This window comes from Molothrus ater, chromosome 1 (genome assembly GCF_012460135.2).
Source record: "Molothrus ater isolate BHLD 08-10-18 breed brown headed cowbird chromosome 1, BPBGC_Mater_1.1, whole genome shotgun sequence".
NCBI lineage: Eukaryota > Metazoa > Chordata > Aves > Passeriformes > Icteridae > Molothrus > Molothrus ater.
The window spans coordinates 62056007-62082019 of NC_050478.2; the positions used below are offsets into that span (position 1 = coordinate 62056007).

The 26013-nt window shown below is 39.6% G+C and overlaps 1 protein-coding gene across 2 annotated transcripts in view; it reads right to left on the reverse strand.

Annotated features, from left to right (window-relative positions):
* CDKAL1 (CDK5 regulatory subunit associated protein 1 like 1) overlaps nucleotides 1–21779 on the reverse strand; it is a 379738-nt gene extending 357959 nt beyond the window's left edge. Inside the window, exons 1-4 of one of the 2 annotated variants that reach the window (XM_036400051.2) lie at nucleotides 21716–21779; nucleotides 19917–19954; nucleotides 18153–18319; nucleotides 15144–15256 (exon numbers count right to left, since the gene is read on the reverse strand). In XM_036400051.2, coding sequence (XP_036255944.1) covers nucleotides 15144–15256; nucleotides 18153–18319 — 280 coding nt within the window. In that variant the 5' untranslated portion in view covers nucleotides 19917–19954; nucleotides 21716–21779. The remainder of the gene's footprint in view (nucleotides 1–15143; nucleotides 15257–18152; nucleotides 18320–19916; nucleotides 19955–21715) is intronic. The other variant, XM_036400056.1, reaches the window with a different exon arrangement.
* Between the last annotated feature and the right edge of the window lie 4234 nt (nucleotides 21780–26013).

Sequence of the window (26013 nt, forward strand, 5' to 3'; positions counted from 1 at the left end):
GGGTACAACTCGGTATCAAGTACCACACAGTTTGTTTCACAAGTCACACACTCCTTGATGTTAGCAAGACATTAACTGGTTCCACACTTTCCACACATCAAAGTTATTCTTGATTTAGTTCCTGGTACCTGACGAACATGTTAAGGGGAGTAGAATTGCTTTTACAAAAAGCTGGACTGTATTAATGAAAATGAAAAAAATACAGCTATGGAAGCTTAAAACAAGGTTTTGCAAGGGCAAGAGACTGATTAGCAGGCATTTTTGTATCCCAGGTCTCACAAAAACAACAAATCCAACCCTAGTCCAGAGGGATTTTCAAATTTTCTTCCTTTGTAGATATACCAAAATTTAGAAAAATGTTTACAGTTTGCATTAATTTTTCTTTTTTGTGTGTCCACCTGTTTGAAAAATGCAGACCCCTTCAATTACCTTCTTGAATCACAATTTGGGCGCTGATCTCTAGAAAGAAAAATAAATAATAGTCCTGAATGGGTAGCTCTCGCAGAGAAGTAAGAACCTATAAATCAGTTCATACAAAATATTATTTTCCTTAAAAAATCATTTTCCTGCAGAACCAAATTAACTGAGATACAGGGGGAAAGATCTCAACTTGAATCAACTACATGTTATTAATTCATCCTAGAAGCTGCCTTACTGCTTCAAACCAAAAGCTGTGAAAACCTGCAAAATAAGAAAGAGAATTATGTTAAACTAATTCTTACACATTTTAGACTGAACTACCTCAGAAGCACTGCATCATCATCAGGGATCAGCAGCTATGGATATATTTCCTAGAGTTATGCTTTGATTTCTAAACTGAGGAAACTTTCACCTAAGACAAGAGATCTTCTTTGGTGTCCCACGGTTTACAGACACAAACATCTAACTTTTGCCATCCAACCACATACTGCAAACCAATCCAGATCATCATGACTTCAATGTCTTGAGTTATATAGGGCTAGAAACTACTTTTCATTTCATTGTGGTATACAGTATTCCTAAGTCCACTTCTTCAATACAAATGAGCTATCCTCCCCAAAAACTGTGAAAAATATTGTTGTAATAAAGCTTTTGTTGCTAAAGAGAAGCAAAATACTTTTTGCTGCTCAGTATTTCTTTAGAATCTTCCTATAAGATAAGTTGTTCTGCTAATATTTTTCTTTTTTTTTTTTAACCTAAAGTGTTATGCCAAATACCACATTTGCTCTTTAGTATGTGCCAGGTAGCACACCTGGCACTTCAAGTACAAATTTATCAACTGATTTCAATTAGTGCCACAAAGGTGAGTCAAACTAGAAATGTTGTATACACACAATGCAAATAATCACTGATACACCTGTAGAGGTGTGATCCAAGACAGCAACCAGCAAGATCTTAGGATGTAAATGAAGAATATACTCTAACAAATAAATCAATGTAATCATTACTGTAAGAAACAACTACAGCATTCACCAACTTTATCTGTTCCCCCCTTCTCAAAAAAACCAAGTAAAACACACTTAACAATGGAAAAAAATTCACACATGCACACAGAAAACATGCAGTCTGGTAACATAAATGCCACTTTTGCACTTCACAGACCCTTTGGAGTTTGGTTGGGGTTTTTTTAATGATACATATAACAAGCTGCAGCTGAAGCAAACTTTCTTTTGCTGGAAGAATTCACATCTTTAAGAGATTCAAACTTTCCTGGTGTACGTACCTGAGCCCCATGAAAATCTGCCTTGCCAAAATTTCTAAAATGTTTTTAAGCATGACAGTAAAGGAAACGGACTGCTTAGCACATTGTACCTCCCGCATAGTGAAAACCTCTTGCTAACGCTGAGCATTATGAAAAAACCTCACCCCATCCTGATTGGACACACAAAACCCTGGCTGCATCACGTTGCAAGCGACTTAGTACCACACCCAGAAATCTTTATTTGGATATGATCTTTTCCATGAATGAACAACTATTTGTTTACAATTATATAGCACACTCTGAAACCAAAAGTCCAATTTTAGGACAGAAAAAAAGTTCAAATTATTTTAAACCTTCCCACCTAAAAAAAAATAAATAAAGAGTTAATAAACTAGCATGAACATACATGGACGATGATCAATTAATAAAAATCATACAAATCCCTCTAATCTCAAAAGACTTTTACACTAATCACTGCTTCATTTCCTTTGCGACCATATTGGAAATGACAGTGGATCTCATTTTTTCGGAATAATCTTCTAGGATATTTACACAAGCCTAATGTATGCAATGCTCCTGCATTATTAATAATTTCTGTGGGAAACGAATGAAAATTTTACCTCACTTGCTACGGTTTCCTCTGAACTTTTGAATCTTTTCAAGCAATGCAAAGCAAGGCCCTGAGCCAGGAGATCATTTGTAGTGGGATCAATTAAGTGACTAAATTGAAAATAAAATTCAACAAAATGGCATTTTTAACCTAAATGTTAATTTAAACGGTTCTCCAGAAGAGGTTTCAGCACCCATTTCGGTGCCAGCGCGGTCACACAGCGCCATCTAGCAGTGACTCACAGTAAGGCAGTTACTGTGACACCGAGTTTGACACTTTCAGAAATCAAAGTTTGTAAAATCCTCACTCATTTAAAGAAATTAAAAGAATCCAGGGAAGTGACCCGTACAATTGCTATAAACAAACCTAAAGCTGAAGCTTTACAGACCGAATCTACACCAACTGCTGCAATTCTCTTCCTATTGACCAAACTTTGGCCTCCCAAAAGGGAGAAGGTGTTAAAAACATCTTTGATAGCTTATTACTTCTGCAAAAATCTTTCTAAAAATGATCTGAAAAAGCTAAGTAAGCATTAGTAGAACTCTTGCTGTAATGTAGTCCTGCGCAGTTCTTATTGCAAGTCTGACATCAGACTCTGATCTAATGTTTCTCCAACGTGTTACCTTCACTTATTTTAAGTGGCCAAGATTTCTCTGCTTGTCATGACTAAAACTGTTGAAACACCTCAAGTTACACACACCAATAAATTCAGGGTTTCTAACGTACTGGGTGGGGGGAGGATCTTTTAAGGCCCCAACAAATGGCATCAAGATGGATTCTTTACCAGATCAAGTTGCACAAAATACTTGCAGAAATCTATCATGGCACAAAACACTAAAACAAAGCATTCCAAGTCTAAAGCTCTGATTTCACAAGCACATAATTTAACTCAGCACAAGGAAGCCTTAGTGCTAAATGAAAGACAAGCCATCTCTTGTAAGCCATATCTTGCCCACTCAGTGCAGGTAATGCTCTGCCTTCTTTCTTTCTCAATGTCTCAATGCATATGCATAGACACAAAGATTTGCACTGAATCAAACCAAGCAACTAATATGATTTTACACAAAAATGGCCCAAAAAAACCACCAAAAGGTGACAGAGTATTTTTGAAACCACAGTGGGGAAAAAGTAAAAGCAAATAACAGAAGTGTGATGACAATCCTTTACTTAGCAATTCAGAGTTAGTATTACTAAGAACAGTTATTATGAACAACAGTGGTGGCCCTAAATGAGCTGTGAAAGCAAAGCCTTTAAAAAAAACCCACTGTGACTCTCTGTAAATTAGCATCATTCACTTCAGACACATTAAAAAACCAAAGCAGAGAAGCAAGCTATTCTGACAAGGATAGTTGACAAGCTAGCACCAAGACATCAACTTCCCCATCTTCAACAGTTTTATTCAAAAAGTATTTCCTGTAAGTATTTCTCTATGGAGGTGGATTTCAGTATTTCTTATCTTATATTAAAAAAAACATTAAGTCAATTATGACAGAGTTATTCTCTAACAGAGCCTGATCAAGGTTTCAGCTGTCCTGGGACCTAAATTGGAAGGTTTCATAAACTGTATTTTGAATAAGGCAACATAAACCCTCCCTCCTCCACATTTATCAAAATTGTACATGCTAGATAAACATACTAATCTACTCGAAGATTGATGCAAATAAATAAACTGGATAATGTCCAGAGGAATGGAACAAGAAAGGTCAGAGTTCTAGAGAAGATGACCTATGAGAGAAGCTTTTAGGAACTAGGTCTACTTAGCCTAAACACAAGATGTCTATAGAGAGAAGGCATAACAGCATTCAAATATGTGGAAGGCACCAATGCAGAAGAAAGGAATCAGATGTTCTCCATACCCACTAAGGAACATACAGGCAGCTAAAGGCTTAACTGTGCTAAAAGGTATAGGTCACACACCCAGAAACACTTTTCAACCAGAAAGGCAGTTAATCATCCAAAAGGGGTTATGAATTCTCCATCACTGCAGGTTTACAACACCCAGCTAAAACAAAAGCTGCTGAATGGCCCAGCCCTGGGAAGGGGAGCTCACCTTGCCAGGTGCCTTTTGGCCTATGATCTTCAACAGAATGCAGCAGTCTAGGAGGAGGCTCTGTCAGCCATGAACACAAACTTACATCCTGCAGGTGGTGAGGGAAAACAGTTCCACTTAAAATTCCTCTCCCAGTCCTCCTCTGCATCAGTTTACACCCCAGAACTAAAACCCTCTTCCTGCACCTGGCAGCTGGGCTGCCTGCAGCAGGTGAGCAGCATCAGACTGAGGTGCTGATCAAAAACTATGTCAATTCCTCCTCAAGCCACCAAAGAGTAGAGGCAAAGTTCACAGTCCCCTCCATTTAAATGTAATTCTGCCTCAGTAAAGAGAGGAGCCACTGACAACACTGAAAAGCTGCACCTGTAAAAGAACTGGCAGTCACTTACAGAAGAAGACACTCTTTTTCTTGCTCTGCTCTGTTTTTATTTGGAAAATCATAAACAGACTCAAAGACAATTCTGAATATGCAAGTTTTCCAACAAGCCATTTTTAACAAAAAGACACAAGTGTCGTGGCAAGAGTTTGTGAAGAAAATTTCCTTCCTCTCATTACTTTCCTGGAGTTTGGGGTTTTACAAAAAATCAAGGTAAAGAAAAAAAAAAAACTTAAACAATAAGATTTTTCTCCTGTAAAGAAAATTCTGGTAGTGCTTTTCTTATTGTACTCTAGTGTTACAAAGAATATCTGGAACCAACAGCAAATATATAAAGGTGACTGTCCTACAACTGAACTTAATTTTTTGTTTTCTAGTAAGACTTCCAAACCATATTCACTTGATATTCTCCTTCCATCACTACCAATTATGAGACTCAAGCTTCTAGTTAAATAACTACTGGATGCTCAAATTTACCATCATCTGATGGTCTACATCTTTACACTCACAAAGGAAAATCAGCATTTCCACTGGGAAGTGAATTTTTCAAATCATGATAAAGACAAGCAGAAAAGTGGCAACCCAGGAATAAACAACAGAATCTCTAAAGTCAACTATCAGTTAGGGACTCAATTACAAACGAGCACACTTTTACCCTTAAAACCCAGCCAACAAAAGCTGAGGGTCCAAAATGCCTAATAAAATCTGCAGTTCAAGTCTTCTGTCTTCTATTAAATCACAAGCCAAAAAAATCACTTCTCTATACACCAGTGTCTTGTACCAGTCAACAGCAATTCAGTTTTGGCACAATTAACTCCAAGTCTATTTATAGTTATCCACGACAAAGTTCCTGCTTAACTTCTTTCTGTAAGCAAATTCCAAAGCCAGGGATTTGAGACAAGACAAAAGCTAATGTCTTCTGCTTAAATAGCCGGGTCCTCAGCCCCAACATTTAATCTGCTAACTCCAACTGGTAGCACACAAAAGCCACAGGATTCACAGCAGTGAATTCAAGATTGATAGATGTGCATTGCTGTAGGTCCATCATGCTCTGGCTAAGCATGAGTGTTGGAAAGACTGCACCAGCTCAGTCAGCTTAAGCTCCCCATGGGTGCTGCTTGGCCACAACAGCTATCCCACTTTCGCCAAGTGGTTGAAAATAGCACAAAAATCACAAAAACTGGACAGGACGAGGCTGAAGTTTCATATGAACAGCAGAAATAGGTTATGACAACATAAAATATTCTAACACATAGTTTTAAGATGCAATAAAGTATTTTCTCTGCACATCCTGACATGCAGAGCAGCCTTACCACTTCTCTCAGGGTGAGACAGCTCACCATCTCTCCAGTATTGCTGAGACCAAGTAATTACTCAGTTGCTGTGAAATATTATGAGCCTGTGCATAACTCATTTGGTTTCAAATCAGGCTTATCAGCTTCAAATGCTTTGGAATTACAGCAATGCCAGAAAAGAGCAGGACTGAATGGTTATTCCATGAACACCATGAGGAGGATACAGGTCACATGGGAGCCTGCTTCAGCTTTGCTTCAGATGGTAGCACAATGTTATTTCACTATCACAGAGCTCCTTCCCTGCTGAATTAAAGGCCTCCTGGGGCACAGCTCTACTGCCCCCAGAGGTGCAAGGGACAGACTGTCCTTTGACAACTTGTTTGTCTCCACTATTTCAAACATCATTCACAATAAAAGATTTTACAAAACTAAATTTAAAATATTTAGACGGCAAAAGCAAGAAAATTATACAACTCAGAGATACTCCTGAAGATAAGCTCAAGAAAATGATATGCAGTCAACATACACAAACTAAAAAAAAAATAAGTACTTCCACAAACCTTAAGTTAAGGACACGGAATACATAAGCCAAGTACACAGCTAGGTCTTACCCACAGTCAACTTAGGATGTTAATTCACAGCAGGTATCATTTTCCCTCAAAAAACCACATTAAATCATATCCTGTAGACTGTTTAGAATTTGCCTGAACAAATGAAAAAGCTAGCTTTGGAAACTTAGGATAGCACAACAGTCTTGACAACAGTTACCAAATACTAGCCCTAACAAGCTGTTAGGCACCCAAACAATTAAATATTGATGTCCAACCTGAAAATCATCTGCCTTTACACTCACAGTTTTATTTATGATGTAGTTATGCATTTCAACAAGTAGTGTTTGTTCAGTAGTCCTTACAGTAGTTTTTAGTGTCTCGGTGAAATACAGTAAGACAGATTAAAAAATGGTTTAACTTTAATTTACTCTTTCTTCAAAGAAAATAGTATGTTGATCATTATAAGCAAACTCTCAAATAATGCTTCAAAGATAAAAGTAACCCAGCCTACCCAGATCAGCAAACATAAAGCAGAAACTGCTTCCAAACAGAATAGTTCTTCAAAAAGGTGCATTTAGGCAATTACACCTTATGAATCTCATCTCCTTAACAGAGACTCTCTAGAAGGGAAACTGAGTCCAACACAAAACATAACTGAAGTTAAAAAGTGGTAACTCTCGAGACAAAACAGAAGTACAAAACAGACCTTCATAATCAACAGCAAAGTTGCCAACTACACTGGCATAAGACCAGAACGGCACCAAGTAACGTAAACCAAAGCAGGTTTATTCCCACGCACATGGCTGTATTTCCCAGGAGCCTAAGGCTCCAGGCGCCTCCATCCATTCAGTGTTCCGAGCTCAGCAGGGCTGGCCGGGCCCGGAGCCCTCCCGGCCGGCGCGGCGCAGCGCGGCACTCCTTGGGCACTGCTGCCCCCTCTCGACTGCTCCCGCCAAGGCTCCGGCCCAGCCCCACCTCTCAAACCTTCTCCAGCTGAAAAAAACCTCAACTATTTCATACATTACCTTATCCCAACTGTGTGTGTGTGTGCCTGATCACTGTATAAACATTCTATGAGAAGAAACCAGAAGGGTAGTGTCCAAACTCACTCATATGGCCAAGCAGGCCTGGGGAGACACAGAGCTGTATCACTTATTAAAAAAAAAGGCATAAACTAAAAGCACAGATGAGCTAAGACAGTAGCAGGCACACTCCAGGGATGGGAATCGAGAGACAAAAAATTGCTATATTTCATTACTTGTTCACTCAGCGACAGAACCTGTTTTAACACCTGAGAGCCACGGAATCACCTACCAGGCTTACATGAACATAACCAAAGCCGGCCCTGAAGAAGGAAAAGAAATTACACCCAGTCTGAAAGTCCTTTTCTTTCTCTCTCTCTTTTTTTACTCCCCCGTCTTTCTTTATTTGCTCCCATCAACGAGGAAAAGCACCAAAACCAATTTGTGTCTATTATCTGTTTTAGTGCATTTCTACTGTCCCCAGACAGCCTCCATAATCACACAGCAGGTCTTTTCTCTTAGTATGCCCTCAGGCCTAAAACAGGGAGAACAACACAGATTAACGTTCTGTATTTGGAGACACAGAACAGTCTAAGTTGTGCTACATTCAAAATTCTTAAAACTAACAAGCTAGAAAGCAACTTGGCCAGGCTTGCCTTGCCCCCAGAGTAACTTAAGAGTAATTCTCATACGGAGGTATCCACACTGCAACTAACAAAAAAACATTCCCGAATATATTAAAAGCATCTTAATGCAAAGCTGCAACCCTGGCAAGTTCAGAGAACTCTGTCCTCATTGGCAGCTAAACTTCATCCTTTCTAGCAAACAAACTGTAGTCAAACTGAAGCAAGAGCCTGCAGTGAACATTAACCCTCCATCACTATTCCCCAGTCCTCCAGGGTAACAAGCACATCTTTTTCAAATGCTCCTACAAATGTTCCTGATCAAAATAAAATCCTGCTCCTACCTTTGAGGGTACATCGTCAAAGAAATCTCTTCAGGTTATAAAAAAATGGTCTGTTCTCCCATTAGCTTTTATAAATCTACTATAAATTGTCCTTAAGTATGAAGAACCATGAGACATGTGAAACTAATGTCTCTGTAGAACACCCTATAAAGCACCCCATCATCTGGGTGTGTATGCTGAACTCACTTCATCACTGCTATTTATGCTTCATCTGCTAATTGCTTAACTATCTACTACAGGGACATGTTCCACATAGGAGGATGGATGCTACCAGGAGTTGAAATTTACCTTTCACGGTTCAATCCTTTTCAAATTCATTCTTCTGGATAACATTAAGTTCAGCATTGCCAGAACTAAACTCCATTGCACAACCACCAGAGCATGGAGCCAATGCCCTGTCACTAGAAGTAACCCTAAACATGTCGTGCATGCTTAAATTTGCCTATCTGAGCTCTCTACAAGTGTCTCTGAAGATAACGTGCCCGTAGGATTTATGAGGTTCTTCAGTGTGCTCCCAACTTTCAGTTGCCTGCCCTATGATTGTGAAATAAAAACACTGAAAGAGAAAAAAAACCAAAAACAAACAAAGAAGCCACTCACAGATGAATACACAATTTTAAAGAGGATAAGGACAGTACACATTTTTTCACATCAAGCACTAATGGCAGTGATGCCACTATGAGAAGAAAACAGACTCTAGTTCTTATCTAGTTCCCCCATAAACAGGGGACATGTTACCCAGTTTGAGAACTCAGAGTTCTATCCTGTAACAGAGACAACATCCTCAAAGCTGGACTCCCCACTTAACAGAAAGTTGCCCAACAGGAATAAGAAGTTGATCCTGAGGAAGCTGAGGTAGGAAAAACCCACCGCAAAGAGGTCATATATCTTGCACTGTGCTACAAGTCAGAAGTGATAAGTAACAGAAGTCTAGCCACACATGGGTTAGGAAGTTTTACAGGGAACACTGGAGCAGTAATACACAGTTGCCAAAACCACAATTATACGTTAGTTTACAGACTTAGGGAACATGCAGTGCTGCACATGAGTCACAGCATGATGCTGTATGAACTCTATACTGCAAGAAACCATCCCAACAACATCCAGATTCATTGTACCTCACTGGCTTATAGGACACTGGATGCTCTGGGAATATCTAGTCCTTCTAAAGAACTGTGAAATCTTGATCACCTACAGTTGTGCAACCCCATCTGCTACATCCCATGAGCCTCACCTCTTTTTTTCCCCACCATGTCCCATTTCACCCTCTATCCTCATCCTCTTAAACATCTCACCATAAAAGTTTTAGATTTTAAAAGAAGAAAACCTTCACACCCACATCCCAAGTATTCCCATACAAACTGTATGTCAGAGCACACTTTTCAAGCCTAAGCACCAAGAATCAGCACACAAAACAAACTTATGGCAAGCAGCAACTCTGATCTTCTAACAGCAGGAATACACATCGCTGGAACTGTAAAGATAACAGGTACAGAAATGTTACTTTACTGCCTCACTTAGTATCAACATCCAAAAGCTTTTACATCCAGAAATAAGAGTCAGCTTGAATCTGAAAGAAAAATCGGTGGCAGAACAGGTATGCCGGTAAGGTTATCAAGCAACACAAAAATCATACAGGGCTGTGACTCTGTAAGTTATAGACAATGGGAGAATTCTTCAGTGAGGGTACAAAACACCAGAATTTACATCTCTGTTCACTCCTCTCCATTACTCAGCTGCTTCAGAGACAGTTTCATGACTGCAGTGTTGTAGAGAAAACAAACACTTCTCATCAACAGAAAAGTAGCATGGGTTATTTTGCATATTTAAGCACACACCATGCATACCCTGCCCCTCAAGAAAGGATTGCAAATTATTTTTTCTTTCTAAATTGGAACTGCACTCACAACCATTTGAAAAAAACAAATCCAAACACAAGGACTAACCTTGAATTCTCTGACTAATAAGGCACTTCATGAGCAGCTAATAAAGATTTGTCTTTTAGCTTAATAAAGAATACTAAAAATACCTCACAATGAGGATGGCTCACCCCAAAAATTACACAGTAGTCACTACAATTTCACATGATACTTATGAAGGAACAGATGAGCATTATCAGCAGGGTGGAGAGCAAAAAATGGAAAGACCAACTGCTGATTCTGAGCAACTAAAAGCATACACTGGAAACCAGCAGAGATCTTAGTCAAAATACTTCATCAACCACTATGCAAGCTGCAGAGAGCTTATTTTAATAATACAGTAACCTATTAAAGAGATCTCTACTTTAAAACAATAAAATAAATCAAAATCTAGTATTAAAATTTTATTGTGTAGTACAAAAGTACTTTTAAGAAGGCAACACTTGAAACAAAGGACCAGATACTGAAGTGATTCACAAGCCAGGAATCAATACCTGTACAGTCTTAGTAATTTTCTTTATTTTGCACTTGGATGAATAAAAGTCATGCTTCAGCATGCTTTGCTGCATCTGCATGGGGATGGCCAAAATCTACACAAGCATGGCTTATGCAACACAATGCACACGAGACAATGCCATTGAACGCTGAAGTCCATTTTAGATTGCAGCACCTCATCTGCTTTTCAACAGCAGACTCTTTCCTTTTACACCTGTCTTCTTTTAACATGAGGTCTTAAGGAGATCATTCTTTCATCCTTGTCTTCTTCCTTCTTTCTTCTACTCAAACATGTTGTTTAAGCAGATGGAGAGTCTTAATGATACCTCAGTTATATCCACTGGTAAGCAAAACTGACAAATGTTTAGAAAATTAACAAGTAGAAGAGGCAAAAAACCCCAGATAATTTCTTTAACAGGATTTCAAAATATTATTTGATATTTGCCTTAGAGAAATACATAAATTCTCTGCACAGGGAGTTACAGAGGTGTAAGACATATAACTTGGACTATAAACAGTAAGAATTGGCAAGTCTCACTGATACAAGTCCTGCCAACTAAAGACAATAATGGGGTGAACTCTACACAGCCAGCAACTTTGCATCCAACACACTTACAGAAGAAATCTCTAAGACAGTGAATAGGATGCCTGAGCTAATTTCAGATTAGTGTAAAACTGCACAAGTAAAGCTAAAGGTCTATAAAATAACCCACTTGCTAAGTGCTTCATCAAAGCTAAGCCCACTGACTTAGCAGAAACAATTCTTGTTTGTAGAATCCCATGCTAGATGAGGAGTATGTTCTGTACTAGCATTTATTTCTAAAATCCATGAAAATGTAGTGCAGATAAACTGTGACTGGTTTAGCTTCACTGAATGTTTAATAGCAATTTTTGCTTTGTCTCCATGAAAGAAAAAGTTAGTGCTCGTTTTTCTGATATTTCTAAGTTACTAGCAATGCCTTTCTTACCCCCAGCATGTTTTACAATGGCTGAGGAGGGAATGCTTTTCACCTGAACAGCCCTGAGCCAGAAGCAACCTGTATGAAATAACAAGCATACTTAATGTCTTGGGTCCACCAAAATGCATTCAAAGCTGGGCCAAAACCCATTAATTCCACAGAACTAGAAACATACAGATGTCAACATACGTGAATAGAACTGCCCACTTGAGAAGTCAAAACATTCTGTGTCTGACTACACATGTGCAGTTCCATTTTTCAGAGAAAGCGAGCTACATGGCAAACATACTTAAGTCCCTTCCAAACAAAAATCTTGCTCACAATATTTGAAAGCTCCCAGCTCGCCCACTTCCTGTTTTTCACAGCAGGCATTACAGGCAGTCTGCACCATGAGTTTCTTCCTCCAGGGCGTATCTCACAGGGAGCACTCCAGCAGGTCTGCAGGCATGTCTAAACTATACAGCAAGGCATGCTGCCAAGAAACCAAAACCAGTTTTAGAACCAGTAAAGCCACCATCAGCTACACCATTTTCAGAATATGAACAACTACCCATGGTACAGCCCTATATTGACAGCAGCTGGTCCACACATTTCTGTGTGGCTCAGGCTTATAAAGGAGCATTGTGTTCCCACAGGATGGTATGCAAGATTTGTTCAGAATGCTGCCCACCTTCACACTGTAAAAGCAGATATAAAAATAGGTTCAGCTCTTCTGCTGGCTTCCCTTTGCCTATTTTTAAGCTGATGCAGTCCCTGACTTTAATCATCATTGCTGTTATTGCAGTATCTGTATATTGCTGATTGACACTCTGGTCTCTCGCCAGACAGAGGCAATCTTTGCTGTGAAAAGTACAGCCCTCAGTTTTACCTTTGGATATAGACACTCCTGGAAGCAACAAAGGGTGCTTGTACAGAAAGAACATTTTTGAAAAACATGAAAAGCAAGGAGGACATTATATCCATGTTCAGTTTCAGATAAGTCAACTATGAGGCAGGTTGCATTGTTACAACTTCCAGGTAGCAACAAGAGTCTGTCTGACACTGCTTTTCTTCCTTCTATATTTTTTTCCAATCTTGCAATTAGACAGAAGGCAGTAGAAACAGTGCTTGACTCCTTCATAATGGAGCAAAAACTGCAAGAAAAGCTCACATCTTATTTTCTAAAGCCAGAACTTCATTCCAGCATCTTTTCACAAAGTGTTGTGTCAAAAGCTTAGGAACATGTATGAAATAGGTTAATCCAAACACTTTTAAGTAATAGCTGTCCAAGACACTGTGACAACACACAATCTTTCATCTCAGTGAGTATTTCTATCTTTTCCCCAAGACTGTAACAGTTTTACATAAAACTAACAAATTCTAGCAACACAGAGACTGATTTACAAACTACCTCTTACAAAACATTTTCTTCTTAATTTTGCATACTGTAAACAATATTCAGTTTAATTACAAGAAATGTTTTACATTTGGATCATTTAAGCAACAGTTACTGAGTAGCTGCTTCACTGTACGGGACAAAAAGATTAAATCCCTATTTGACATCCTATCTCAACTTCTCAGATGACTAAATGTAAAAAAAGCCAAACATGCCTTCTTAAGAACAGACTGACAAGAATTACTTAATTTCAAAAGAAGAAACTGCACTGCGTAATTTCTGCCTATCACCTAGCATTGAGGCTTTTTTGCTTGTTCCATTTAATGTATGTACACACATTAACATAAACTAAATCAAGACTTAGATTTAATAATTACTAAAAAGTAGTAGTCAGTTTCACATACAACTACCAAAATTACTCTGAGACTCCTCTCCCAGCAACTGCAACTTTTATTAGGTTTTTAATTCTCAGTTTCAGATTCTAGATGTAGACTTCATTCTATTCTAATGTCAAAAACAGTTAATTTTCTAAAAAAAAAAAAAGGTATCGAAAATTTAACATAGATCCTTCCTTCACTGCACTCCCATCTTCCCTACATCTCTCCTGGTAAAATTCCAGAAGCACAGAACAGTCATCTGAATCTTGACAAGCCAAAAGCAGCTTCTGTAATAATATGCATTAGAACAACAAAGGTAAAGAGGAATTAAATTTAAGAAAGCCATAAGGAGAACATATTTGTAATCTTATACAAACAGCTGCCACAAATAAGGGGTTTTGGACCAGTACTCAACTTGTCTGTGGAAAGAGCATACCTCTACTCCAGAGTTGTACTACTAATTTAATCATCACATGGGTTCCCCAAAGTAGTTCAGCACTTAAATAATTTAGTGTCTTATTTCTACATAAGAAAGATCAGCAGCAATAAAGAAAAATAAGATGCAACTGTTCAACAGTATCGTGACACATTCATGTGAAAATCAGGAAGTCATTCTGTGAAATCAGTATTGTTTTTAGAAAAATGTCAGGAGAGACAACTTTGTGGTCTTTCAGTTTACAAGTTTAGGTGCAATACACACCTGAACTTGAATTAATTAGTAAAATTTAAGTTTCTATTTTGACTAGTCAAAAGCTATACAAAAATATTCAGATAATACTTGTATATTGAAACATGGTATTAACCCAACTTTTCAACTTTTTTGTCAGCATATTTTGCATTAAGGAGATGAAATGTGGTCAGCATAAGCACAAATTTGGATGTATTTTTAGGCTTGGGGAGGCACAACAAGATGATGGGGAGATTTTAAAATACTTGGAAGGGAAAGAGAAATAGCATTCTCAGCTCTTTGAAACCTATGAGGTACAATCCTGTACCATCCCACCTCCATCATACTGATCATCCCTCCTGAAAGAATGTTTACCTGGAGTAGAGCACCTCTGCTCCAATGCAAACACACACATCACTAAGTGAAAACACTGCCTCTCTCCCTCTTTCCCTTGGGTTCCACCAATCACAAATAAACACCAAGAATTAATGGATTTCCCATCCACTCTTATGAAAACTTTTCAATTCAGTTTAGCAAGTAAAATGTGAAAAAAGACACTGAATTGCATCTATCTGATGTCTGCCCTGTCAAGAAAATCTAACCATTCTGAAAGCACTCATTCTGTAATCATTCTGCTTAATGCCAGGAAAACACTTTACCTCCTCACCTTCAGATCAGAAAGGGGTCAGAAGTGGATTTTTAAAAGTATAATTAAGACTGAAAACATTTGCTGACAGCTTGACAGCTCTGAACATTCACCCCAGAAAAACTGAATTACAGGACTCACTCATACTGTTACCTGTAATTTTGTATCCATATGCAGCCAGCTGTCCAGCCATGTATTCACCATCTGAATTATTGTGAGAACATCCCCATGTACGAATCCAGATTTTCTGAACACCAGGAATAATGCTGTCAAGTAAAAACAAATGAGAAATGCCAGTTAAATGATGAATAAGCTTCCCTGTTAAGCCCACTGAACTGACTGAATGAATTGTAATTCTTCAAACATAAAATAAGCAATGCAAGTAGTAACAACTCCAAAACAGCTGAAGAAAAACAGTAATTATGTGATTTTAGTGTAATGGGTATTAGGCCTTGATGAGATAGAGTAACAAAAACCACTGTAGGGCCGTGTTTTGTGTTTGTGCCTGTAACAGTGTTAACACACCGGTGGTTTCAGCTGTCATTGAACAGTGCTTGCTTGTTTCCCACTGTGCTCCATCCCGCCACAAGCAGGCTGCAGATGGACAACAGGTTGGGAGGAACATGAGCAGAATAGCTGACCAACAGGATAATTCATTCCAGATGACATCATGTTCAGCAATAAAAGCTGTGGGTTCGGCCTTTCCAAAATAACCACTGTTCTGAGACTGGCTGGGTACCAGTCTGCTTGTGGGAGGTGGCAAATGGCTGCTTTTGCATCACTTGGGTTTTTCCCTGCTCCTTCCTTCCTTCATTTTATCTGTCTTCATCTCAACCCACAAGTTTTCTCACTTTTACTCTTCCAGTTCTCTCCCTTGTGGTAGAGTCAATCCACCACAACTAGTAAGAAAAGAGACAGAAGAGAGTTTCAGCATGGAGAAGGTGCAGGAGCTGTAGGATAACAACAGAATCAGTACATTGCAGTTATGTTATCGCAACAACAAAAACTCCAACAAAACACACAAATAGAAAAAAAAAAAATCCCAAACTTAAACTCCGCAAAGTTCTCAAAATTATTGTACCACGTAACAAGGAACCTTCAAGTGACAGCACTGAAATTAGGCCACCAGCAAACAAACTGCAACCTTTTGATATTACAGCATGCATTGACTGCAGTTCCCTCCACACAAGCCAGCTCTATAAATTAACTTGATGGCCACCAGCCACACGAACAGCAGAAAGCCCCCATCCCAACCTTTCCGGGCTACAGAAGCAGCATGGCAGACATGCAGTCTGGAGCTAGCACATACAAGGCTCCAAAAACCAACAAAAAGTTCTGTAAGAAGCTCTCATTGAAATTCCTGGGATAACTGCCAATGAGCTAAAGATGCCAGTACAAGAACACCACACATCCTGGAACACAATACTGTGCCCTGCCTACAGCTTTTTTTTTCCTCCCCCTCCCCCCTCCATGCTTCTTTTTTAACAGACACTTCCCCTAGCTAAAAATAGAAATTTGTTGATGGAACATTAATGATCATTAACTGCAAACACAGGATATTTAGACTTCCTGCTGTCTAAACAACACATGTTCAATGTGCTTTCTTGGGTACAAAACATTAAAACACAGCCTGCTAGAGAATATATAGTACCTGAACGCTTTAGGGCATGAACTACTTGTGTGAAGTATCTACAGAGCACCAGCTCAGCTGTCCATACATTCCTGGCAGATTGGGGCCAATGCACCTTTAGGGGCATGCAGATAAAAATGCATTGTTATGCTTATAAAATCTCTTTTCAACATCAGTGAAAACCCAGAATTTTTTTCTCCACAGCAAATTAAATTTCCATACACAATTTATTTTCATTCTTATCATCTTGGGAAATTTTATGCACCAACTTGAAACTAATGTTTGGAAAAAAAAAAAAAAACAAAAAACAAACATAGATCTCAGACCTGCAGTAGAAACTATAATCAATAACTGAGCTGACCTATACTCTAATCAATTCCACTGCAGCAGAAAGTTGATTCTGTTCTTATGGAAATCACAAGTAGGAAAAACATAAAGATGCATTTCATGCTTACTGCATACTATTTCCACTGAAATAAAACATTGAGGTCAAAAGAAATTTTACCATGTCACTTGCAGGATGTACACACAAGAAGTACAGCCTTTGCACACCCCAGGATGCAGAAAACGGATTTAAAGACTGAAGCAAGGCTGATGTACCCTTCATGAAAGGAGACTGGGTCAGAGAATACACAGTTCAGCACACTGAGCATACACAAGTCCCTGGGCCCTGACAGGATGCACCCACAATAGAGACAGGGACGTACTGGAGACAGTCCATCAAAGGGCCATAAAGATCATGAAGGCACTGGAACACGCCTCGTAACAGAAGCAGCATCGGACTGCTCTCCCTGGAGAAGGCTCAGGATGATCTCATCAAAGTATATAAATACCTGAAGGGAGAGTGCAAAGAAGGCACAGCCAGGATTTTTTTCAGTGGTGCCCAGTGACAGGACCAGAGGCAACAGGCATAAACTGAAACATCGGAGGTTCCCTCTTAGCACCTTTTTCACTCTAAGAATGACCAAGAACTGGCACAGGTTACTCAGGGAGACTGGAGAATCTCCATCTCCTGGAGATACTCAAAAACTACCTGGTCAGAGTCCTGCCAACTGCTTTTTTGTGGCAATGCTCAAGCAGTGGGTTTGGAAAAGATGACCTTCCAACCCCAACCCTTTTGCACCTCTCAGGATTTTGTTCCTATTACTCATTTCACAAGTCAAAAGGCTACTCCAGAACTGCATTTTGAAGAGCTCAGATTATATTTAGGTAATTAAGATTAAACAGACAATTTTTCAGAAATCCTTTACACATAAAAGCGTAACAGAAACCATTTTTCCAGTCTGATTATTCCATTCATCAACATCTCAGCAGTAACTGATTTCCACAGAAAATCTGTCTAGGAAAAGGAATTTGCTTAGGATTTATTATTTATTCTCTCTACATTCTATGCGGACTATTTTACTCATTTTTATCTTGTACACAGATTTCACATTAAGATATAACACAAACTTCCACCTTATTTTTAAAATCTGACAAGTGCATGGGAGACACAAGAAAAGCACCAGCACAGGGTCAGTGTAAGACTTTACCTGTCACTTGGGGGCTCATCATCTGTCTGAGCATTCTTCTGGGAGTTGCGTTTTCGCACTTTGGGAAACACATTCCTTCTCACAAACTGCCGATCGTGTGGCTTCAAATCCTCTGCTGACACGATGTCTTCAATATCCTCAAGCACTGACTCACAGGCAGCAGGCATCTTCAAGAAGTGTTGGGAGAAGATTGGCATTAGGAAAGCATTTAAATACAAAACCAAGGCCTTGTATCTACTGCACATTTCCCACAAGGAAAAGTCAGATGTATCTCTAAGCATATGTGCAATGTATCACACACATGAGGGATACTGAGTACACAGAAACAATCCACTACCAGAGACATTTCCTGAATGCCCTCTTCCCCCAATACCTTGAACACAGGCAGGGAGAAAGTCACGAACCATATAGATTCTTAAGAGCTTATTTATAAATCATCTGTTCCTTGTCATCTCCTAACTCAAAACCCCTTCACCTCCTCTGACATGACACATTCAAGATACAGGTATTTTTAATCACGTCAGCATCATAATAAAATAGTGAGCTCCTGTCATATGATGGATGTACTTCCACTCACATCACAGAAAAAGAACAAAAGACACAGAACCCAAGTGACTGTTCCAGAGCCCATTCTGGCTCTCTTATCTGTGTGTGGACACTAACCAAGTATGTTTTCACAGTCCTTCTGAAAACAAACCAAACTTCCTACAATTCCTGATCCCACATGGCTTTCATCTGAATTAGTTCATTCACTGGAACAGTAAAATAAAAATTTCTCTTTTCAGGTAAAGAATGCTAAACAACTATACCTAACTAATAAAATATATATATACTATAATCTGGCTAGAATAATATATTAAAAGATTGCTAATATTTAATTATATTTTTCACAAGAAACTAAAAATATATGTATATGTATCTCCAGCAGATGAGAAAATCCAGATCAGTTTTCAGGAATCAAAAAAAAGCCATTTGCTAGAAAAGTCTATAAAAAAAGCTACTGAATTAATTACACACCACACTGTGCTGTAACTCCTAGTTAGAATTAAGTCTGAAGTACCAGTGGAAACTCAGGTGTTTTACATAAACCAACAGCCTACTAAGGAAATCATACAAGGGTATTTCACAGTTTACAGGGAAAATACAACACTTTCCTAAGTGACCATGAAGAACAAAAAACCAAGGCTTTCATGTCTTTAAACTTATACTTCAGTAACTGAAGATTTGCTACTGGCATAAAAACACTTCCAGATGTTGCAAATGAATTATTGAAGAACATAAAAAGTGGAACACCCGTGCACTTTCCCAGTCAATCTTGCAAAATATACTTCAAAATAAAACTTCACGTAAGCTGAACCATCACACATCTGCATTTAACTTAAAAAGGAACAGAATGATGTCACAAAGAGGATGCATCTGCCCAAGCTACTTAGGCAGTTAGCATTCTTCTAGATAAAAAAAAAAACAGGATCTATACAATAATGCAGCAAAAGGTGAACAAAAATAAACATTTGTGAAAACTCTAGCAATAAAGAATGTGAGAGAAAGGTGGCATCTCATATGTCTAAGTTACACCACTGAGAATATGTACAAATAAGTAATGTTCAAATCAATATCTGGAAGGGAACAAAAAGTTTTGATTTATCATTTTTTTCTCTCTTACAGAAAAATACCCAATATAATGGAGCAGCTGGAAAAATAAATAACCCTAGCTTATTTCAGTGACCCATGGAACAAAGAACACAGCCAAACTAAAATTCCTACCTTTTTAAGCAAGGTATAAATCCTCTTGGACAGTAAACCTGGGGGGTGGGGGGAATAAGGAAGAGGAAAAGGAAAAAAGATATGGCATGAAAAAGCAGAACTAGCAGACAGAAAGCCATGAATTCATGTTATTGTCCAACAAGCACTCATCCTCCCTTTGCAGAAATACATTCCTTGCTCATGAGTTTGACCTCATGTGGAGCTGGTATGCACGCTGGCTGGCTGGCAAGGTGGAAGAGTTCCCACGTTTTCCCTGTCTCCCGAGCAGTGGCACTGTTCTTTTTATCCTTCTTCTATAGAGTCTTTTTTTTGTCTAAGTCAGATGTATTTAAGTTATCTCAGACTTCCTCCAGATTCTGTCCTCAATCAGTTTAAAGTTTTGAATGAAAGAAGGGAGAAAGATTAACAGCAAATTTTAGTTGAAGTCATTCACAGGTTTTTTTTAAATTAAAACACTGTGGAAGTTATTTTAAAACAGATTACTTAATATCTGCACTAATTCCATATGCATACATGAGATCTCCTTCACAAGGAAAAAAACAAAAATAAAGATGAATTCCTGCAGCTATTCTGGCAGAGGGACTGAAATAAGAAGTGATAACAAAATTAGAAGTCAATGTATTCTTCTCATACAGCCCAGCTGCACCTACAGAACGCTACATTTTTCTTTAAAAAAACATTAGTTTAGAGCAACATTAGAGCAATTAAGAAACTAGAGTTGTTTTAACATCTTGTCACAACCAAAACTTCCAGTGTGCCAATCTGGTTTGGTCACCCATGCTCAATCTCCATGCACATTCAAATGGGGAACATCCATCCAGGTGGAAGAGGGCTGCTTTTTTCAGCTATTTACCAACACGTGTCTCCGGTCAAGTCCCGGGATTTTATTCCCGGCCCCACAAAGAGCAGAAGAAAACTGCAGCGTTAATACACAGAGACTAAGTTTAGAGCGTATACGTATGTTTTATGTGTGTGTGTCCATATATATGTACATATCACAGAACGATGGAATTGTTGGCGTTGGAAGAGAGCTCCAGAGATCATCCAGCCCTGCCACGGGCAGGGCCACCTGGGGAGGTTACAAGGGAATGTCCCCACGTGGGTTTTGAACGTGCCGAGAGAGGGAGACGACACAACCTCCCTGGGCAGCCTGTTCCAGTGCTCGGCCACCCTCAATGTAAAGTTCTTCTTCCTGTTAAAGCGAAACTTCCTGCCTTGTAGTTCATGGCCGCTGCTCCTCGTCCTGTCACTGGGCACCTGAAGAGTCCGGCACCGCCTCTGAGATATTTACACGCATTAATGAGATCCCCTCTCAGTATTCTGTTCTCCAGACTAAACAGACCTAGTTCCCGCAGTCTCTCCTCATACACATAAATATGCGAACAACGTACATACATACATACATATATATATATACATATATATATATATGTAGATATATATATAAACACACACATAACAGCGGCCCACGGGCGAGGGGCAGCCTGGCCCATGCACATCCCGCAACCCGGCTGGGCTCGGCTCCCCCAGCCCGCTGAGGGTACCCCATCATCCCCGAGCTGCATCCCGGCCGCCGGCCCCTCCGCAGATTCCCGCCCGGACGTTCGTCTCCTCCCCCCGAATTTAACACGCAGCCCTGGAGGGCCGCACAGGGGACGGGAGCATGGCGCGGGCAAGAGAAGGGCAACTCGGCCAGGCAGTCACAGCCAGGCAGGGGAGGGAAGGACGGGACAGGACGGGAAAAAAGGAGAGGGATGGAGGGGAAGGGGGCCAGGGCCCAGCCCGACCCCGACACTCACCCGCGCCTCACCCGGGCTCCGCCATCACGCCCCGCCCCGAGGCCTCGCGCGCGCAGCGGCGCCAGGACGGCGGCCGGCGGAGGCCAAAACAGCGCGGAGGGCTCGGCGCCGCCGCTCTGCCGCTGAAAGCGCGGTCTCCCGAAGCCTCGGAATTTCATCTTCGTTTTAATTGGAAAATAGCAATCCCAGCTATACCTATCCTGCGATGCTGATGTATCTGATCCAAATGGGTGATGAGCTATTCAATCCTTTTCTGGCCACAACGCTCTTTTTTTATTCTTATTTTTTTTTCATTGTTTATTTCCTCAAAATACAATGTTAGTGGCAGCTTTGCTGAATACTATAAAAGATATTGGTCAAAATATTCAGTATCAGATGGCTGAAGTTTCTGGCACTGTTTTTCTCCAAACTTTTCTGTTTGATATTTAGTAAAACACCAGGGTGGTTGTTGGATGGCTGAAGGTAAAACTCTGAGCAGATTAAGCATGCAGTGTCCCTGCTGATCTAAGTGTTGTCGAGAGTGAGCAATTTATTATTGCTTTGGCTTTAATATACACAGTTAACCTAAAACGATTATTTATATTGTATAGTATATTTGTATTTAGTATATTCTATTTTGAGGTAGTCAGCTTTGGAATGTAAAAGTCACCATTTCCTGTAGTTGCATTTCAAACGTTAGGTTTCTTGCTTTAGAAGGAGCACTTGGAATCAGTTTATTCTTAAAAAAGCAGATTGTAGCCTCTCTGGAACTGGAACGAAAGAGAATGAAAACCCTGGGTGTTCTCCATAATAGGTCTGTCGGTTGACTCACAGATAAAATGTGGCAACTTCTAATTAAGAATATCATCTCCCTCTCCTTTTTCTTACAAACTCGTGCTTACTTTATATAATGCTTATCTGACAATGCTCGCAGGAAGAAGAAAAAAAAAGAAAAGGAAAAAAACAGAAAATGTGGACAAAAGAACAGGTGAGATTTAAAGAAGAGAACAGGGACAGAACGAAATAAGCACCTCACTTAAATCAATCTTTAAAAACAAATCATTCTGAGCAGGACTGAGCACTATTAATATCATCCTGATCTCATGATAGAATCATTGTTACAGTTGAAGATATATTTGCCTTCCTATTTGGTCTTTGCTTAAGCACACAAGTACTTTCCAAAGATGCTCTCAGTGAGACACTGTCTGATGTGTAGTAGTTTGTTACTTTTGCAGCATTTTTAGCCAGGAGAGAATGGAGGGAAATATTTCAAAATGGGCAGCCACACTGATCTATTTCAGACCACCTCCTATGGAGTAAGAAGTCCCTGCCAGGTCAGTAGCAATGGTATCTGTATCCCCAGTCAGCATTTTAACTGCTGCCTCCTAAGGGTAGCAATTCCTTTCCTTTCTTCTTTTCAGTTCAAAGTATTTCACATGCAGTCCTTGGATTCATCTTCTCTCTTCAGGGAGCACTGCACTGCCCTCCCTCACAGCTGTCCCCACCAGCCAAGTGCTCCTGCTCTGGTTAAAAACCCAACTGGGCACACACCAGTGCTGACTTACAGCTGGCTAAAAGAGCAGACACAACCAAAAATCTCCAAATGGCCAGCACTGACAAGCACTACTTATTAAGGGGAGGCAGTGATCTCCAAGAGCAGCTCCCAGGCAGGAATAACCCATGAGTCCCATACCTAGTGACAGAAATAGGCCACACTGATCAGCTCCAGCATGATCTGGCAGAGCCTTTACCTTGTCCTGCTGCCAAGAATTCATAGCAGCAAGCAGCCCTTGTGCCAGCACGGTCCTGGTGAGCCCTAGGATGTGGCCACAAATTGGAAGGCGCTCTCCCAGTGCCATGGAAGCTCACAAACCTAAATTGCTTTGTAGCACATTCCTAGCAGGTAGCACAGCAGGGAGAGAAGGGAGCAGATAATTCCCTACTACATCTTGACTGCAGGAAGAAAGTTGATCCATACCTACCTGGGAAAACTGCTTCTTATGTGACAGTGGCTGGGACTACAACTTCCAGTGCTGGCCTTCTCTGGGCTGGAGATACTGGAGCATACACGCTCCAGTTCCTTGAGTGTCCAAAGAAGAGCTTTAGATTTCATAATTTCCAAGTTGCCTGCAGACCTCACTTCCTACTCTTCAGGGCTGGTGGACTCAAACACATCAGCCTCAATTACTCAGTTACCTGAGTTACCAACTAAAGTCATAGGTTTTGCCAGGAGCAGGTGGTTGGAAAAACACAAAAACTGCTGGGAAAATTAAATCCAAATCTCAGCTTCACGTCCTGGTAAGTAGAAGTTACATCCTTAGTGGGTTTAGAGCATCTCAACAAACATCCTTAGGGAAGGAAAATGGCCAGGGAGGGGAAGGCTCAATTTTTATATGGCAACCTAATTCTCTGGTAACTAAAATCATATCTGGGTTGAAATGGGTGGGAAGGTATTAATAAAAAAAAGGAGAAGTCCTAAAAGAGACACAAGAAATTAGATCTTTTTTTCCTCTACTCTTGAAATTTAAGAGAATTTGGTTTGTCATTTGTGAGCAACATTCAACACCATTCAGAACTGGTGACAGCCTATTTTTTCCTGTTATATATGACACTTTCTTCCTGTCAAGTTTTAGAAAGAAAATAGTGGGTAAAGAAACTCCCAGACTTAATAAATTAAGCCAAGCAAGCATTCTTCTGATCATTGCTTAGCTGTAGAGTAATATCCAGGCAGATCTTACTTCAGCATGAAAAGCAGAATGGAGAGATGAATTCTGCTTGTTTATGCTTTGGTTAGTATCACTTCACTGACTTTGCTATTCAGGCTCATGGTTCACTCAGTGTTGAGAACTGTTGGCTGCAGGAACACTAATGGCATTGTGCATTAATTGTGTTTCACGCGGGGGAAAAAAAAAAACATATAATAATTTTTTTGCTTTTAAACATATAGCTCTTTCATGCTACCTCACATATCTTGAATTCTTTCTACAACAGAGATGTTCATGTCAGCATCAAGATCAAGGTGCAATTTATTCTTTCAGGTATAAGTAAAAAGGAATATAGTTACTGTTTCTGGTCATTTGTAGGTGAATGAGTTCTTACTGTACATGAGCATGAACCTCCCTTTTTTTTTTTCAAACTCCTTTCCTGTGTGTAAAGAAATAAACAGTTGCCTATCATTCAGGCTATGTTGACAGATTTTTCCAAAACCTTTTCCATCTGCTGGCAGCCAAGGGATGCAGCACATACAGGCCCCAATAAAACCTCCCTGGAACTAATACTTGTACACTGAATAATGTTGAGGTACACAGTGCTAGCCTGGAAGAGCAGGAATAAGTATTTTAACTGGCTGATTTTTTTATCCTGCACCTCAGCACATCCCAAGTTTGCAAAGCAGATACAGAAAGCAGAAGGAAGGATAGGGGAAAGTGACATGAAAACTAGTAATCAGAAGCAGATTCTAGGGGCAAATAAAAAAGTGCTTATGGCAACTGGAGTACAGAGAAACTGAGAACAAGCCAGGGAGGTACAGCAGATATTTATTGCCACCTCTGCTTCAAAAGGAGATAATGGAACACAGACTTCTGGCCTTCCTTTATTATTCATTAAGAATATAGAGAGGACCTTTCAGTAATCTTCCTTTCAGTACTGTTGTGTGCAGATGTTTGAATATATACAGGTGCACAGAAAAAGTAATAGCCTTCTCCTAGTGTACTGGAAGTCAACAAGACACAAGTGACTTGCTCAGAGGTACAACATTTAAGCAATCAACTGTATTACTGTGATTTTATTATCCTTTTTTTTTTCCTTTTTTGCAGTTGATGGATGGCCAAGTATCTAAAAAGGTGCAGCACTAATACCAGAAAAGAAGTACAAGTTCGTAAATATAGGTCTGGTGCAAGGGACTGTTGGAAGTGACTCAAGAAAACACTTCTTTTCAAAGCTACTTTAGGAAACTTCTGGACAATTATTGGGGCAGGTTAAGCAGTTCCTCAACAAGTACTTTAATGTTATTTAATCCTACAATAACACCATTTCTATCAAGTGTGCAAGAAGTCTGTTCATAATTCATATGAGAGGAGAGGGAATAAATAAAAATAAATTTGTATAATCCCAACCTCTGGATCACCTGCTGTGTCTTTTATTTTTGTTTCAGTCTGGCTTAAAAAAACCCACTGAAATGTTGGCATAATTAAAAACAAAGGGATTGAAACTATCTGTCAAATGAGTGTTTGCACTAATAACGAAAACAGTAACAGGTTTCAAGAAGCAGTATGACAGGCACCAAGACTAAGAAAAATTTAAATAGTTGTATACAAATC